Source organism: Mastigoproctus giganteus, chromosome 7 (genome assembly GCF_048544385.1).
Source record: "Mastigoproctus giganteus isolate SK-2022 chromosome 7, ASM4854438v1, whole genome shotgun sequence".
NCBI lineage: Eukaryota > Metazoa > Arthropoda > Arachnida > Uropygi > Thelyphonidae > Mastigoproctus > Mastigoproctus giganteus.
In genome coordinates, this window is record NC_143581.1 from 162,910,203 (window position 1) to 162,929,243 (window position 19,041).

Consider the following 19,041-nt stretch of genomic DNA (forward strand, 5'->3'; position numbering starts at 1 on the left):
ACACACTTCACCCATTCTTATCCTCCGAGAATTTTTCTAGTTCTTCTTTGAATTTATTCAAACCATCTACTTCCACAAAAACAGAAGAAAACTTGTTGCAGCAATCAACCACTTGTTGGCTAATGGCAAACTTCTGCACATCTATCCTGAAACCATCCTTCCTCAACTTGAATTTATTTACCCTCATGTGTGTAGTCTCAGCAAGAGGAAGAATGCCATTAACATTCAGTGTACTCAGTCCATTCAAGTCTTTAAATACCTCAGTTAGCCCACCCTGCAGGTGCCTAGTCTCCAGATGCTGCGATTTACAGAACTGAAGCCTTTCTAGGTAAGAGTGCCCTTTTGTTCTCTTCACCAATCTGGTTGCCTGTCTGCACTCATTCCAGCAGATCTATATCCTTCCTAAAGAGAGGCCTCAAGACCTGTATACAATACTCAAGATGTGGCCTAACCATGGCCTTGTACAAAGAGATAATCACCTCCTTATCCCTTCTAGCAAAGTAGCGGTATGTCATACCCAAAACCCATGAGCTGCCCTGGTAGCATGTGTGCATTGCTCAGAGAATGTCATATCTGACTGAACAATTACCCCCCAGGTTTTTTTTGTTTTCCACTGCCCTGAGTGTAGTACCACAGAGTTGGTATGTTAATCTAGGATTTCTGTTATGTTTATGCAGTACCTTGCATTTATCAGTGTTAAACTTCATCCACCATTTCTCAGCCCATTGGCCTAATTTGTTTAGATCTTGTTACAAGAGCTTACTCTGATTATTGTGATTAACTACAATGCTAAACTTTGTTCATCTGCAAACTTAGATATTAAGCCTCATATATCTTCATCAATGTCATTAATCAGTATAGAAAACAACAATGGGCCCAGCACTGAACCCTGAGGGATTCCACTAATAGCATTAGTCCATGATCAGTATTGTCCATTAATAACCACACAATCTTCTCCCATTCAACCATGCCTTTATTCATAGCAGTAACTTAACCTTAATGCCACATTGCTCCAATTTGTACAGCAGTCTTTGGTGTGCAACAGTATCAAAAGCTTTCCTGAAATCCAAATATATTATATCAAAATTGTTTTATGTATTCAGTTCTTTTGTTACTACATTATAATATCCATTCAGACTGGTCAGACAAGATTTCCCCTTAAAAAATCCATGCTGTGACTGCAGTATAAGTTCATTCTTTTCTAGAGGACCCTGCATTAATTCTTTAACCAGACTCCATTATTTTCCCTGGTAGAGTCGTTAAGCTAACAGGTCTGTAATTACTCATGTTGCCTTTTAGGAATTGGGGATACATTCTCACATCTCCAGTCAATAGAGACTTCCCCTGAATCTAAGGATGCCCCCATAATTATGGCTAAGGGTTTGTTTACCTTCTTTGCTGCCTCCCTAAATGTATGATTGGATAGATCCCATCCACTGCAGATGACTTTTTTTTTTATGTTCAGCTTCAGCAATTTCTTTTCCATTTCCTTTCAGTTATCACAAAGTCATTTAGCTCCCTGCTGGGGTTTGATAAACTTCTGGCATTCCCTCCCCTAAAGAATTCTTCATGTGTGAATGTGGCAGATTGCCTATTCAATTTGTGAGCAACCTGAGCTCTTTCATCCATTGATATCAAGTGGCCCAGTGTGATTCAACCCCTTCCTTCTACTGTTAATATAAGCATAAAGTCTTTTCTGTTTTTCTTTGCATTCTTTTCCAGAGACTTCTCACAATCTTCCTTAGCTTGCCTAACTTCATTTGTGACTTGATTACAGGCTAATTTATTGCTTATACCATAGGCTTCTGAATCACTTGATAATTTGTATGCATCCGATGCACTTTTCTTCTCTGCCACTTTGTCTTTGTATCTGACATCCAGTTAGGTGTAAGCCTTGAACATTATTTCTTTGTTGGTATGAAAAGCATAGTAGATTCAATGATTTACTTCCCTGAATGCTTCCCATTTAGAATTTGCTGTTGGTAATGTCAGTTGATCCTGTTGCGTAGAGTTTAAAAACTGCCTGAGAGCACTCTAATCACCCTTATGAAAGCAAAAAGCCTTTTCTCTTTAATCCCAAAAGAATTAAGTTGTATGTGTTTATCTTCGTTTCTGATTTTTCAAATCAGTTGCATAATTTTTTGTTATTTTTGAAAAGAGGCACTGGCCATAAGCAGCCCACATGCCATGGTTGGCCACCCCAGTTTTAGTATACCTAATTTTAATTAATGATATGTTTACCATCTTCTAGATATATACTGCCAACATGGATGTAAGCAAAAGAAAAAAGGTTGAAGAAATGACTATTGATGAAGTTTCTAATTCTTCAGATTCACGTGATAGTTCAGAAAAGAGCAAGGTCAGTGAAATCAATGCCAAATTCATTATGCATTATCAGCGTGTTGATTTAAATAAATAAAATTCACACTGTAAACTGTTATATGAAGTGCTACCCAAAAGTTCCTGAAACGTATTTGTAAAATAAATTAGACTCACCCTGGGTCTTATTCGCTACTGTCACCTTCGAAGTAGTCCCCTTGAGAGCGTAAATACTAATCCCGGCACTTCTCCCATGATTTGAATGCATCCCGAAATTCAGTTTGGATATCCTCTACAGTGTCAAATCTTCGACCCTTCAGCTTGATTTTCATTCTTGGGAAGAGGAAGAAGTCCCTGTGCAGAGGGCTAACTTTGGCGAATGGGGGGGGGTGACTGTCAAGTTGTTGGATGCTAAAAACTGAGCCACAGTGAAAGATGTGTGGGCCAGTGCATTGTCATGATGGACCCAGTTCTTTGTGCGCCACTTCTCTGGATGTTTCCTCCTGACAGCTTCCCTTAACCACCTCAGGACATCACAGTAGAACTTTTTGTTGACAGTCTGGCCAGAGGAGACAAATTGGATAATCCCATTAATGTCCAAAAAACAGATCAGCATGGACTTCGCATTGCTCCTCACTTGTTGGGCTTTCTTCGGTCGGGGCGAAGATTGCTCTTCTTATGGATGAGGTTTCTGGGTCATACCCATATACCAAACACTTGTCACCTGTGACGACAGTAGAAAGGAAGTTTTGATCACTCCTGGCTCGTTCTTGAAGATCTCTGCTAACTTTCATGCGATGCTGCTTTTGGTCTTCACTCTGGCCGCAATCCTTCATGTTCAACTTGTCTGACAAAATCTGCTGACATGTGCCGTGCAATAGTCCTACAATGCCACAAATGTTGTGGATGCTCCGCCTGCAGTCTTCACATATCGCTGCCCGAACTCTTGCAACATTTTCCGGGGTGGTGCTCGATGGACGCCCAGAGCAATCGTCTGTTCGTTCTGGGCGGCCATCATTGGCTGTATTAAAAACAGTTGACTCTGTTCGACATTCAACTGTTTTTGAAATAGTTAAACCAGTAGTAGGTCTGCGTCTGGAATAAAGCATTGTCACCAAAAGCTTGTTTCAACTTTTTATAGGTTTCTACTTCTGTATTGTTAAGAAGGAAACAAAACTTGATGCATGCAGTGTTACCTAGCACCACAAGTCCTTACTAGACGTACGGACTTGTTCTGTGCAACATTCAAATTTTGGGAACATTTGAGTAGCACCCCGTATATGCATTTTTTCAAAGTGCAACTTTATGAAGTATAAATGTAATTATTAATAGATTTTTCTCTGAATTTTTTTTCCTGTTTAAAAAAGTGCTATATACATTATAGACAATTATTTTTATTTATTATAATTTACCTTTTTTTTAAAAAAAAAAACTTCATCCTCATGTCAAATGCAATTGCATTTTTTTAAGAATATAATTTTTCTTATTTATTTAATTATATATGGTAAAATCCCATTATAATAATGAATACTAGTTTAATGAAAATTTTATTATCATAAAAATATTTCCAGATCGTGGGCAACTTTGTTAATTATCTACTGAACACAAAAAAATAGTTTCAAATGGAGGATCGTTTTAAAATTTTATTCTTAATTCTCACATTATATTAGATAATAAGAACAAATAACTTTATTAACAGTAGTCTTGCTGTCACTAGCCTGCAGCTAAGTCTTAGGACAACAAAGTGGTGGAGATAAAAGTAAAATCAAAAGTCTGGAAAATTAATACAGGAGTAGGTGTGTGGTGCACATTTTACACAGACATTGAACTGTAAAAAATTCTTTTGCATCTGTAGTTTTCCAATTAAAAATTAAATGTTGTAGCTCAAAAGTAGGTTTTTTTTGTTTTTTATGAAACCCCAAACACGAGAGGTATTAGAACCTATAGTACTTAATGTCGTGCTTGGGTTGAAGTTTGAGAAGACTAAAGAAGATATTTGTTGACATTGGACTTGAACTTCTGTAGACTGTAATTTTCAGGAAATACGTATGAAGGAAGGTTGTTCCAGAAAAACGGCAGTTGAATGAATAAACGAGGAAGATGAAAAGTTGGTTCTGTGAATTTGAAGTTGGACAGTGACTGGTGGCGGCATGTGTTTGGACTGTTTTGAAAGAGAGAGCGGGAATTATAGAAGTCAATTCAGAAGAATGGTACCCATGAAAATATCTGTAGAAGAGGCATGCAGCAGAAACAGTACGTCTATGAGACAGCAAGTGGAGCGACTCTGTTAGAGAGGAGTCATTAATTAACCTAACTGCCTTCTTCGGAATGGAATCTAAAAGCCTGAGAGAGGTTTTGGTGGCACCACCCCAGATGTGTGAACAATATTCCATGATAGGGCAGATTTGCAATTTGTACAGAGTGAACAGCTGTTTGGAAGAAAAATAACGCCGCGAGTGAAAGAGAAAACCAAGTTTTTTAGATGCAAAGGAAGCAATATTTGTAATGTGCTTGTGCCAAGAGAGATTAGAAGTCAGGGTAATCTCCAAAAGAGATATATCATTTTGCCTAGAAATTGGAGTGTCACCAAAGATAAGCATAGGAGCAGAAGAATCCTTTTTGCGAGATATAAGAGAAGACTGAGTTTTAGAAGGATTGAAATCATCTGAGTTGTCTTTGCCCCACTGGAGAATTACCTGGAGATCGGCATTTAAGGAATTGGTAGCAGATTTTCGAGAAGTTGAAGCTGATTGAGCAGAGCAAGGTTTCTCAAAATGGAAAGTAGAATGCAATGTGCTATCATCGGCAAAACTATGGATAGGATTTCCAGTCAATGGAAGAAGATCATTAATATACAAGAGGAAAAGAATGGGGGAAAGAACTGAACCTTGAGGGACACCGGCATTAGTGGAGAAGTTAGAAGACAGAGAGCCATCTACCATCACCCTCAGTGAGCAATCAGAGAGAAAACTGGATAACCAATTACTAAAAACAGTTGGCAAACCATAAGACGGAAGCTTGTTTAAAAGACCTTTATGCCAAACACAATCGAAAGCCTTTGAGATGTCAAGAGCAACTACTTGTGTTTCACTGAACCTTTCCATTGAATTAGTCCATAAATGGGTAACATAAGCCAGAATATCACAAGTGGATCGACACTGATGGAATCCATACTGCTGGTCGTTGATCAGACGGAAAGTTTCTAGGTAGTTTAAGAGTTTGTGGTTAATTGATTTCTCCATTACTTTAGCAAGAGTAAAAGTAATTGCAGTGGGACGATAGTTGGATGGGAGAGGATTTGTTACCCTTTTTAGGAACTGGCTGGATATGAGAATTTCCATACAGAAGGAAAAACACCTTTGGAATAAGAAAGTGAAAAAAGGCGACAAAGAACAGGAGTAAGTTCAGGAGTACAGGTTTTGAAAATAAGTGGAGAAATACCATCAGAACCTGGAGCTTTCATAGCATCAAGATTCGTCAAGATCCTTCTGACGGAAGACCACAGGAGGCATTAAATGGAGCATGTTGTGAATGGTGTGGAGGTGTTTACCAAGATCATTAGTATATGAGTTGGAAGAAAAATGTGATGCTAGGAGGTTAGCTTTATCCTTGGCTGAAGTGACAACAGAACCATCTGGTTTTGACAGAGGTGGGAACAGAGAGGGGCAAAAGTTGCGGCCAATAGCTTTGACAAGAGACCAGAATGCTCGTTCTACCATTAGGGCAAGAAGCAAGTTTTCTACTCGTAGCCTGTTCAAACTCTAGTTTGGACTGATTAATAACTGCTTTACAATTGTTCCGAGCTTTGGTGTGGTGTAGGCAGAAAATGAAACTGAAGCATTGGAAGCAAGCCAGTTACGATATGCAACATTCTTCTCTTGCACAGCCTTAGCGCATTTCGTGGAAAATCAAGGTTCAGATAATAGAAGAGATTTTAAAGTGGAGTGTGGAATAAAGGATTCCATTCCTGCAAGAATAATTTCACTGATATGATCTGAGCAAACATTGACATCAGAAGTTTTGAAACAGTAATCCGACCAAGGAAAAGAAGAAAAGAAATCTCACAGGTCATCCCATTTTGCATTCTTGTAATGCCAAACAATACAAGGTTGGGAATAGCTATGAGATAAAGGCTCCATTGGAGAAGAGACAATCACCAAGTTGTGATCTGAGGTGCCTAAAAAACCACTCACTTTGACCGTGTACTTAGAACGGTTGTTTGTGAGAAAAAGATCAAGTGTGTTGGCTGTATGGTTAGGATTGTCCGGTATTCTTGTAGATAAATGAACACTTCTGGAAAATAAATGGGAAATACCACACTTCAGGAAAATAAAATTTACATTCAAATAATTTTAATAGATTTCATTTATTTTTTATTAGTTGGTATACTAATGTGTTAACGAGTGGCTGATTATGTTTTGTAAGTCCATCCATTCTTTGGAATGCTGAATCAAGTCTCCCATTTTAGAAATGTGACCAAGGAAAGAATAAAGAAACACAATAGTATTTGTTGGAAGATAAAAAAAAAAAAATTAAGTTTTTAAATTATAACAAAAGAATTCATTACTATACACTGTTTCCACATTTCTGAATGATCATGCCCAAATGAAGTGCTTTCTAGTTTGTTGTTCATACAGCTTATTAGTAAGGAATATACAGGCATACCTCGCTTAACGTAACCTCTGATAACGAAGCTTCGATATAACGAAGTCGGCAATTTCAAGCCCCATTTAACATAAAAAAAAAATATTCCAGTTTAATCACCTGAAATCTAAACAAACTGAAGAAATTACGGAAACCTTTGGGGCTTCTTAAAAAACGGGCCAGGATTCATAGTGTAAAATTAACAGGAGAAGCTGTAAATAAGTTTCCAGCAAAACTAAAGGAAACAATTGAACGTGAAAATTTTCCAATTTGGTGTTCAGTGTTGATGAAAGCGGTTTGTTCTGGAAACGGCTACCAACAAAAAGCTTCATTTCTATTGAAGAAAAATCAGCTGCTGGGTTCAAAGCAGCCAGAGACCGTTTAACCTTACTCTTTGGATCAAATGCCTCTGGCGATTATAAATTAAAATTGTTATTAGTTTACCATTCAGAAAATCCAAGGGCATTAAAAGGTAACATAAAAATGAATTTACCTGTAATATGGAAAGCAAATAGAAAAGCGTGGGTTACCAAGGAGTTATTTACTGATTGGTTTGTTAACCACTTTTGTCCTGAAGTAAAACGGTATTGTCAAAAAAACAACTTTGAAGAAAAAGCTCTTTTGTTGTTGCTCCGGGACATCCTACTGATCTTAACACGTTGGACACATGCATTCCTGTCAAAGTTGTGTTTCTTCCAGCAAACACAACTTCCCTGATTCAACCATTGGATCAGGGAGTAATAGCATCATTTAAAGCTTATTATATGCGTCGAACATTAAGCAATTTAACTGAACTAGAGGATAAAGAGGAAATGACAGTTAAACTTTTTGGAAAAACTACACCATTAAAACGCAATTGAAAACATTGATAGTTCTTGGAAGAAGTCACTAAGAAATGCTTAAATCAAGTTTGGCGCAAAATATGGCCAGAAGTTGTACTAGAAGAAGAAAATAACATCATCCAAGAAATTAGAAATGAAGTTATCCAGATGGCTCAATCAATAGGTTTCGAAAATGTCGATGAAGAGGATGTTAGAAATTTATTGAATGCAGAAGATGATGGTTTTTCAGTGGAAGATTTAGAAAACCTTGTTAGCAACGAAGACAAAGATAATGATGACGAAGTTAAAGAAGTTCCTGCCGAAAAAGTGTTAACAACCAAAGAGTTAAAAAGGTGCTTAAATGACATGCTTAAATGAAAACGTTTTAAATTTTTTTAGTGAAAATGATCCTGATTTAGGAAGAAGTTTTATTGTTAAGCGATCGGTGTTAAATGCAATAACTCCGTATAGGCAATTGTTAAATGAAAGAGAAAAAGAGCATAAACAATCAACTTTAGACTCGTATTTTAAAATGTGGTTTCACTTTGTATGTAAGTTGACTGTTTATTTAATAAAACTTTTCTTTGTTCGAAAAAAAAGCTTTTCATTTTCTTTACGTAGGAACGTATCCCTATTCTGGCCATAGTATTTTTACCTCTGAAAACGAAGTTTCGCTTAACGAACTAATTTCGTGGAACGCATCCTATTCGTTATTCGAGGTATGCCTGTATATATATACGAGTACTTTTTTTCCCTAGATAGGAAAAAAAGAAGTGCTACTGAAATCAAAGAAAGCATAACAAATGCATAAAAAGGAAGCATTGTTTAAGCCTTTCATCCTTGAACTGTTCCTCTAATAGTTGTAAATGGTTCACTTATTTAGAAAAAAAAAGAAAAGTGCTGGAATTAGTAATCTTATTCAATATATGTTTTAGTGCAAACTTTTGATTTCTCCATCCTCTATTTGGCCCAGAATCTAACTGTTCTTTCCCAAGGTTACATTCAGCAGTATTTCTAATTCCCTTCTCTAAGATACTTGCACAGATTTTAGTTTATACACTAAGGCAGCGTTTCCCAAACTGGGGTCTGCAGACCCCTGGGGGTCCAGGAGTCCGTGAAATGGTGGTCGACCACACACACACACACACGCATATAACATATGCATATGTTATTTATAGGGGTTCACAAACTCTTTTTGATATTTGAAGGGGATCTGTGAACTTTTTTTTGATTTTTGAAAGGGTTCGTAGATCTCAGTAGTTTGGGAACCTCTGCTCTAAGGAACGAAATTCCTCCCTAATTTCCACATGCAGTTTTGTTTCTCTATTTATTCAGGGTTAGTCAAAATGTTGTTGACAACCTTGATAATTTATTTGAAAGTAACTACATATTTTCTGTTAAAAAAAACAAAACAAATGAAAGCATAAATATTAATGTTTTTAACAGTTACCTTACAGTCCTTCAGTATGGGACCCATGTGACTCTGCACATGTCAATGCAGTAAATCAAATTCATGTCACGCTTTCTCCAGCATATTGTTGTCAATTGATAGCTGCAGTGGTATGTCCTTGCAACTCTTACAAAGTGATGGGTAAGAGGGCAAAACATCAGATCTTTCACAAAACCTCATAGATAAAAATCTAAGGGAGTTCAGGTTCAGTGATCTCAGTGGCCAACAAAGTAGAGGTTTGTCATCATGGGAAGCATGGCCAATCCAGTAATGGGGACAATTGTCATTCAGAAACTTTCACATCTTCCTCTGAAAATGTGGCAGAACTATATCCTGCTGCAAAATGAAGTTGTTTCCATCTTGTGTCAGCTGCATCAGCAACAAATCGATCAGCATGTCAAGGTAGGAAATGGCATTCACATGTCTTTGGTGAAAAAGAAGGGCATATAAATCTTTTTTTATGGACATTGAGCAGAAAACGTTTAGTTTTGGACTGTCCCGTTCATGTACTACAGTTTCGTGTGAATTCTCACTCCCCTAGATATGAATGTTGTGTTAATTCACTTTACCATTGAGATGGAACATGGCTTCATCAGTAAACACTAATCTGTCCATGAAATTTTGAACAGTATCACACAGTTCTTGGATATTACAACAACATTCATACCTAGAAACTTTTTCATGTGGTTTTAGGGCTTTTAACAAATGAATTTTTTAGGGATGCATGGACAATTGTTTTCTGAGAATAAGCCTAACGCTCCTCTGTGGAATCTGAAGTTCTCTGCTGTCTTTCTTGGTTGATTTTTGGAGACTCTTGAGATTCGCCTGCCACACACAATCTACAACAAAATTGACCTGTGCATTTGCAGATGCATCCATCCTCCACGAATTGCCTATATCACTTAATGATGGATTCTCGATTTGGTGGATTTCTGTGAAATTTAGTTCGGAATGATTGCTGCACTGAAACACTTGATTTTGTTTCGTGAAAACAGAGAACACAAAATGATTTCTCCACAGGTGATGCCATTTTGAATGTAGGCTGCTTGGTGGACATCTGAAATGTTTGCACATCTCTGTTACGGCAAACAACTTTGATATTTACGCTTTCATTTGATAGCGTTCTTGTCGCAGAAACGTATATTTGGCATAAACTGACAAAGTTGTTGACAGCATTTTGACTAACCCCCTATATTGGTGCAGTTAATGCCTTCTGGAATTTGTCCTTCAGAAAGAAACCAACTCCTGGATAAAGTGATGTAACCAGTGTATGCTATTTTCTCCCCCTATCTTTCAGTATTTCATGTCTAGTTTCATCTACATCTACTCCTTTTCATAATATTGGCCTCACATTTTGCAGAGGTAAAGCATGTATCATTTGAAAAGACTCGATCAGGAATCATATTTGTGTTATTAATTAGAATTTAATGAGTTAATTTTTTACTAAAAATTTGATTTTTAATTTAATTTTTCAATTAAATTAAATCAAAGTTAATTTTTTAGTAAAAAAATTAAGTAACTGATGTACCTTTGTTATACTGGTATATGTAATAAAATTCAAACATAATTTTTTTATTTTTTTACTCCACTTTAACTGTTCCTTGATTCTTTTGACAGAAAAATTGAGCAAAGTGATATATGAGAGATATAAATAAGAAGGCATATCACCAAGAAGAGAATGACTGATTAAATAAACTAATCATTGAAATTTAAACCGGAACCTTATTTTTAACCTTTATTAGTATTGGCAACAAGTATATATGTTGTATAAGCTTTTCTTCCTTGCATCATGTTGCAAGGAAGAAAAGCTTATAAAATACTGCATGGGAGGAACCCATTTCATTTCCTTATTTTTTCCAATAATTTGTCTAAACCTTCCTTAACTTTGAGTGGTGGTGGTGCCGAAGTTGTTTCAAATCTGGTGGTTCTGCACCTGATAGGTGTGAATTTTCTTTTAAATTTCTGATAAAATTTTAAGGGTTTACTTAATTCTGCTTGGAGTATGCCAATTGTGTCACGTTTTCTTAATGGTTTGCAATACTTATTGTATGCATTTTTTAGTTTTTAATAAAAAATTAAATATTTAAAAAATGCTGTGTTTTTTACACCTTTCAATTTCTGAAAAAAACAAACTTATTCTTTTGAATATTAGAGAAAATATGTTATAGGCATAAAATATAAAGTTGATGCTATTAGCCTCTTCCATTTTTCAGTTTAAAAAACTTAAGATATGCAAAATTTAAAATTTATGCATGCATATATATTTCTGCTTATTGTATGTATAAATATTTTTAAAAAATTTAAAAAATGCATATATATATATATATATATATATATATGCATTTATATGCAAAATTTCAACATTGCACATGTTGCTAACTCTGTCTCAAATGATTATTGCTTTTTGTGTTTCCTTATTTATTATTAAAAAATAATGAATTTCCCTAATGAATCTTTCAAAAATACATTGTTTTTGATCATTAGAGCTACTAGTAATCATTAGATCATATGGGAGGGCTTATAAATAACTTTAACTGGAAACAAACAGAATTCTAAGCTTCATAGCATCAATAGCAGATGTGTTGGTTTACACCTTCTGGGTTCACTCGTACTACATAACTCTGAAAAAACAATAAATAAAAATTCAAAAACCATACCAAGTAAAAATTTGTCTTGTTTATGTAGCCGCAGAAAATAAATAATAGATCAACCAATCATTAATGCAGGTTCGTTATTTTTGAGTTTCATCTCACTTGCTCTTCTTTGCAATAAGAAGCTATTTTTTCTTAGATTTTTTAACTTTATTCAAGCAACTGTAACTGATTTTTAAAAAGGAAAAACCTTCTACTTAGTCAAACAAAATACCACGTGGACAGTACCTTGAATGCCCTGAAAGAAATGAGAGAAACTCCACAACATTTTAAGAGGAAATTAAGTAACCTAAATGGTCTAGGTATATACAATGGTATTCAGCTAATGCATGCAGAGCTACTCAAATATTGCATGAAAAAAACTAATAGATGATGGAATGAAGTATTTGATAAAAAAAAGATATGGTGAAAATTAATCAGAAATTGCTAAGGCTGTCTCAGTATTTGATACATTTGCCAGGCCTGAAGTTCTGGAAGATTTTGGGGAAATGTTTCAGAAAATATTTTGATAATAATGGAGAAACAGTTTCAATAACTTTTATGAAATAGTGGTATGAGTTCAAAGTTGTGGGGAAGCATTTAAATGTACACTATCTTCGTGAAAGAACAATGAATAATAAAGACAGGTTTGATTTCTCTCAAAGTTGGTTGAAATTTGTAGCCATTTTACCAGCAAGTATGTCATCATGTGATTGAGGTTTTAGTCAAATGAATTTAAGGTTATCAGTGAATCCCTCCATTCTGAATGATTTGTTGATGATACCTATGAATTGCCCTTCTCTGCAGGACTTCATTTCAGATAAATGCGATAAGTGGTATTTTGCAACATGAAAAGACACGCTGCAGGACACAAGAAGCCTTTATCTAAATTAACTGTAAGTATATTTCCAGTAATTAAAATTTTAATCACAAAGAATAAAGCTTTCAGGGCAAATAGATTCCTTCCTCAGCAAATGTATACAGATTATAACAGAATATGGACATTATAGATAACATTTTCAATAGATATAACAGCTGTGCATGCTCTGATGCATATATAGCCACAAGATTGACACTCATCTACTAGATTGGTGTTCGTTGGTACACAGACTTGTGTGGGTTTGCTGCCAGCATTTATCAAGCTTCAAGACTGTTGATTCCAAGATAAGGTGTAGCCTCGTGCCCTTGCCGCGATTCAAGGTTTTTGAATTGCATGATATGTTCAACGATTCCAGCCAAAGGTGGTGGTGGAAGAGTCTGGATTGGTCGATCACTTCGTAATTGTGCTTAGGGTTAAGGTCATGGTGGGTCGACCAGAAATGTTCCGCGATTGTGGAGTGGTCAGTGTCACCAAGGCGAATTGATCTGTCATGCTCTTCAAGGTGGTCTTGAAGGCATCTCGAGTTCTCCCCTATATAGCAACTGCCACAATCTTTGCATTTTACTCGGTATACCACTCCATTATGCAAAAGTGGGGCGATTGGAGTTTTTACATTGGAAACCAGAGAATGTAAGCTCCTACCAGGTAATTGTACGCATTTTATGCGTTATTCCCGGAGGATTTTCAAGATCTGGTCCAACATGGCCAGATAGTAGAGAATATAGGCGGTAGGCATATTGTCATGTGGGGATGACGACCTCAGGCAGGTCATGAGCTCTTGCACTTTTAGCAAGCACTTGTCTAATATATGGGTTGGGTAACCACAATTGACCAGGTCAGTTTTTACCCTGGAAATCTCAGTGTGCCTAGCTTCCTTTTGAACTGGAATGGCTCCAAGCTTGGGAGAATACAGTGTGTGCAGTGCTGTTGAGATGGCAAAGGCATGGCCAGATCTGTAGTTGGAGGTGTGGGCCCACTCACTTTACTAAAACATCTAAGAATGGATGAATGCCTGGCTTGTCAAATATGGAGGATGCGGAAAGGTCAGGGAATGGCCACCGCATATCCCTGGAGCAATATGGCCTTAGTTGCTAATGCTCCTAAAAACCAAATAACAAACAAACAGCCTGGCTTGTGAACCTTAGGTAGGCCATAAAACTGTGGAAGTTGGCAGCCCGTGGCATGTAGTAGCCACCGAGTTGATGCAGAAATTTTCCCAGATTTGTACCATGCATAGACTTGTTTGTTGATGTTTGACTCTAGGTGTCCCAAGACTTTGATAGGTGGATCGGTCGCAGGCTCATAAACATTGAGGTTCTGTAGGATGGCACGAGCTTTCTCTAGATACTCTGACCGCTCTAATATGACAATGCGGTACCCCTTGTTGGCTGGTAGCACGATGATGGTGTTGTCTTTTCTGATCGACAGGGTGCCTCCGTAGCCAGGTGGGAAGGAGCAGCAGCAGCATGCTTCTTGATTAGACCAGGGTTCGAGACCATCACCACCAAATAAGGAGGATGCGGAAAGGTCAGGGAATGACCACCGCATATTCCCGGAGCAATATGGCCTTAGTTGCTAATGTTCCTAAAAACCAAATAACAAACAGCTGATCGACAGTTGAAGTTGGAGTGTACAGGTTGTGTGTGTGTGTGTGTGTGTGTGTGTGTGTGTGTGTGTCAGAGGACGGAGGCCGTTTTGAAGTTGATGTCATTAGCAGCGTCTTCAGAGAGGTTGGTTATGCTAGCCTCTACTCCCATGGCAAGTTATGTGATCGTTGGCCTTGACGGTAAGGCAGCGAACTTCATACCAGAGGTTAGAACATTGCGCTGTTCAGAGTTTAATTGCTTGCTGCTCAAATTCAAAAAGAAAGAAGCGTTATTCATGGGACGAGTGTTTGCTCTCGAGGAGTGAGCTTCTCTGGTTAAATTGACAAATTTCCTTCTTTGCTGGGAATAGTAAAAAAAGGTAAATTGCAGCCATGATCAACCCACTGCAGGATGGAAGCCCCCTCGACAGTTCATGCTGAGGGAAATGGACCATAATCTGCCATGTTGGTCCAGTGTGGTAAGCATAAGAAACATGGTTAGCTTGGCGACAAAGAGTATGAATAAGGCTAGAAAATACTGTTGGTGAGATCATACCTCTTAGTTCTTGTAAGAGTCTTGCAATTTTCCTCCAGTGCAACACTGCTCCAATTTGTTCAGCAGTCTTCCATGTGCAACAGTATCAAAAGCCTTTCTAAGTATATGATATCAGAGTTATTCTCTGCATTCCCTTAACAAAACCGTGCTGTGTCCGAGCTATAACTGAAGTCTTGTCTAGATGATCCTGCAGTGCTTCTTTAACCAGTCCCTCCATTAATTTTCCTGGGACAGAAGTTAAACTAACAGGTCTATAATTACTTGTCGCCCTTTGATCCTCCTTTGTGAATTGGGGTCACATTTGCACATCTCCAGGCCATGGGTACCTCCCATGAGTCCAAAGAAGCTCTCATAGTTATGGCTAAGGGTTTGCTTACTTCATTTGCTGCCTCCTTTAATATAACTGGATAGATCCCATCCACCCCAGATGCGTTTTTTATGTTTATCTTCAACAATTTCTCCTCCACTTTCCTCTCAGTTATTACAAAATCATCTAGCTCACTGCCAGAGTGTAACTCGCCTCTGGCATTCCCCTCCCTGAATAACTCCTCATGTGTCTTCCTGAGGTCCCCCCCCCCATGGGAGTGCACACTCTACTGGTTGAGTATCCTTAATTTAAAAAAAAAAAAAAAAAATGGTATGATAAGTTGATATATTTTGCAAAACATTGTGTCCATAATCATGACTTTAGATACATTTCCTTCATGTCTTATTTCCATTAAGAGAACTTCCAATTGATACAGTATTAATACTATGATTATTACCCTCATTATTAGCATCCCTGAAACTTCTCGTGTTCCATTGATCACATGCATTACTCCTCTTGATGATCAGAATGTCCAGGCAAGAATGCTCAATCAGAGGAACCCAGTAAATTCAACTCATTTTGAAGAATGATTTGGACTGATTCAGCATGAAACCATGTTGAGACACATCTAGAATACCATTCTTGTGAAGAATGGGCCTTATTGTGTCTCTAACTGTAGATTCCATAATATTATCAACCACAGAAGTAAAACTCACTAGTCTGTAATTAGCTATCACTTTTGCCAGTCCCTTATGGATTGGAGAAACATTGGCACTCTTCCAATCCAAGGGAATAATCCTTGAATCATGATGATTTAACAGTACTAATAGGTAGATGCAGTCACGTGACATGTTTTTCAATATAACTTGCTGTTCACCATTCACCACTGTTCAACTTAGCCACCAAAATACCTACTCAAATAAAATTTCATGCTCAATTATACCCACTTTGTAAGGGGCTTGTTGAATTTATTTTCTACCCATATACCCAATTTCTCCATTCTTAGCACTAGTTGCCAATGATTTTTCATATTCAGCTTTTACATACTCCCTTTATTGCTTTTATTGAATGTATGCATATAGTTATTATTGTTATTGCTATATATTAGTTATTATCTGCACCTTAACAGTTAATTTTTGTTATGCTGTAGGAATGTTTTAGAGTTGCAACTAGAAACAGGAAAGTTGAAACTTACAGAACACTAAAAGTCACCTTTTTTCATAGGGAATTTATTTTTTTAAAATATAGCATATTATTTTTGGGCACTCTCCTTCATATGTATAATTTTTTTGAACGAGTCCTCTGCCATGTATATCATCTTGCTCAGCGTAATGTGTTAGTATATTTTAATTTCATGAAGTATTATTTTTCGTAAATACTAAATGTTTTTTATGGAGATATTCATCACTTTCTGTTTTAAAGAATTGAATTTTACTCCCTAAGGTAATAAATGTTGATTTTGAAGCAAGAACCCCAGATGACAGTGATTTTCATGGAATTCAGCAGCTGCTTAAACAGGTAATAAATTTAAGAAAAAAAAGTTTATTATTAAATTTTATTAAATCATTTGATATCTTATATTACAGTTGGTTAATTTGCTAGTAATGGTAATTATGAAGAAATTTTTGAATTTTAACTGGATATGCCAAGAACCATAACTGTTGGCACATGGCTGTCTTTACTTTACCAATCAGTTTTTTTTGGGAAAAAAGGCACGAAATAGTTTAAAATAGGAAACATTAAAATTTTATCTTAATTCTGATTGTATATTGTATAATAAGATTAGGTCTTCTTGGACTAATGTTATTAGTGGAATCTCCTGGAGGAACTCTACCTGCTAATAACATTCCCCCAGAAGATTCCACTAATAACGTTAGTCCAAGAAGACCAGTGCACATTAATAACTGTTCTCTGTCTTCTGCCACTCAGTCATCCCTTTATCCATAGCAGTAAGTAATTTGCCCCTAATGCCACACTGCTCCTTTTTGTACAACAATCTTTTGTGTGCAACTGTATCAAAAGTTTTACTGAAATATAAATATATGTGATGTCAGAATTGTTTTTGCATCCAGTTACTTTGTTACTGCATTGTAGTAGTAAATCAGATTGGTCAGACAAGATCTTCCCTTAAGAAATCCATGCTATTATTCATTCCTGTCAAGATGATACTGCTTTACCTCTTTTATCGCTGACTCCATTATTTTCCCTGGAACAGAAACCAAGCAGAAATAAGCTTGTAGGGCTGTCATTACTCACTTCACCCTTTGTGAATAGGAGAGACATATGTAGATTCCAATCTGTAAGGACCCCACCATGAATCCAAGGCTCATAATTAGGGCCAAAGGTTTACTTACCTCTTTTGCTGCTTAATATAATTAGATATATTTGTCATCCCATCTATCCTATTTACTCTTTGCTTCAACAATTTCTCTTCCACACTGTTCTCAATGATCACAAAATAATCTCTAACTTCCAGTTAAAATTAGATGTACTTTTGGTATACCATCTCTAAAATCTTCACACATGAATGTAGATACAAAATATTTGTTCAGTTTGTCAGCAACCTAAGTGAGGATCATCAGTATTTATGCTATTCGTATTTTTGGACCAATGTGGTTTATCCCTTTCTTTAAAGTAAATTACTAGAAATCTTTGAATAAGAGGTGGGGGGAAGCAAACAATTCCTTGTTTATGTTAATAAAAAAAAAGAATTGTTTGATGTTTTTTTTTTTTTTTTTTTCCCCCCTTGTTCAAAGATTTCTAGTACTTCTAGATTAACCTATTTAGTGAACTGATTGCTGGCTAGTTTATACTTACTGTAGTTTTGTGTATCCCCCTGGTAATTTATAATCATCCTAAGTATTTGTCTTTTCTGTTTCTAGCGACATCAGTTCATTTGACATTTAGGTCTAAACCTTGAACAGTATCTCTTAATTGTTATAAAAAAATATTAATAACTTCTACATTCCTTGAATGTTTCCTATTTATAAATTGTAGTTAGTAACAGTATCAGTTGGTCCCACTGAAAAGAATTTAAACTGTCAAAGACCATTGTAGTCACCTTTACTGTATCAAAATCCCTACCTCTTTACTCTCAACACTAGTTATACCTTTAAGTAAATCCTACATCGAAGCACTGTGATCACTGCCATCTAGTGATATTTGGAGGGTTTTTAATGCATAAAGATTCACTGAACATTGATAAACAGATCAGGTATTGTTTTTGCTTGTTGCCTCTTTAATATGCTAGTGGAGAGAGAAAAAAAAAAAAATCCAGTAAATATAGAAAAGTTCTATTATTGTTCACGTCACCAGTCTTCAAGTTTCAGTCAATATCTGGAAAATTAAAATCCTACGTTATCCACATTTGATGACTTAACCAATATTTCAAATTCATCTTATTTTTTACTATGCATTAGACCCTAGCATTAGTGTACAAGCTGTTTTTGTTATTAGTAATCCTAACATAACCCATATATTTGCTTTTCCCATGATGGCCCCCAGCAGCACATTTACTTCCCTAATTGTTTATCTCCAGGTTACTGCATGTCCCAATAGCAGTAGCACAAGGATTAATTTCACCTCTGCTTCCAGCTGCTTTTGAATTATTAGTCTGTGCATCACTCCCAAACTAACAGTTTTCCAACACACTTAACACTACCTTGATAGCATAAGGAAATATTCTTGCACCCCCCCCTTTTAATTAAGTATATCTTATCTCTGTTCAAACAGTGTCTCATGTTGACAAGCACAGACCATGCTGTAAAAAAATATGCCACAAGTCTTGCACCGTGGCTCTAAGACTGGATTGATGGACAAGGCTGTCAAAGTAAGCACCCATCATGTCTG

At 36.5% G+C, this 19,041-nt stretch overlaps 1 protein-coding gene across 2 annotated transcripts in view; it reads left to right on the forward strand.

The window, feature by feature from the left end:
- The window catches only part of LOC150083302 (protein BCCIP homolog), a 161,201-nt gene that overhangs the window by 36,186 nt on the left and 105,974 nt on the right, over nt 1-19,041 (forward strand). For both annotated transcript variants that reach the window (XM_090377162.1, XM_090377163.1), the window contains exons 2-3: nt 2,252-2,359; nt 16,636-16,710. In XM_090377162.1, the coding sequence (XP_090233288.1) occupies nt 2,267-2,359; nt 16,636-16,710 (168 nt within the window). In that variant the 5' untranslated portion in view covers nt 2,252-2,266. The remainder of the gene's footprint in view (nt 1-2,251; nt 2,360-16,635; nt 16,711-19,041) is intronic.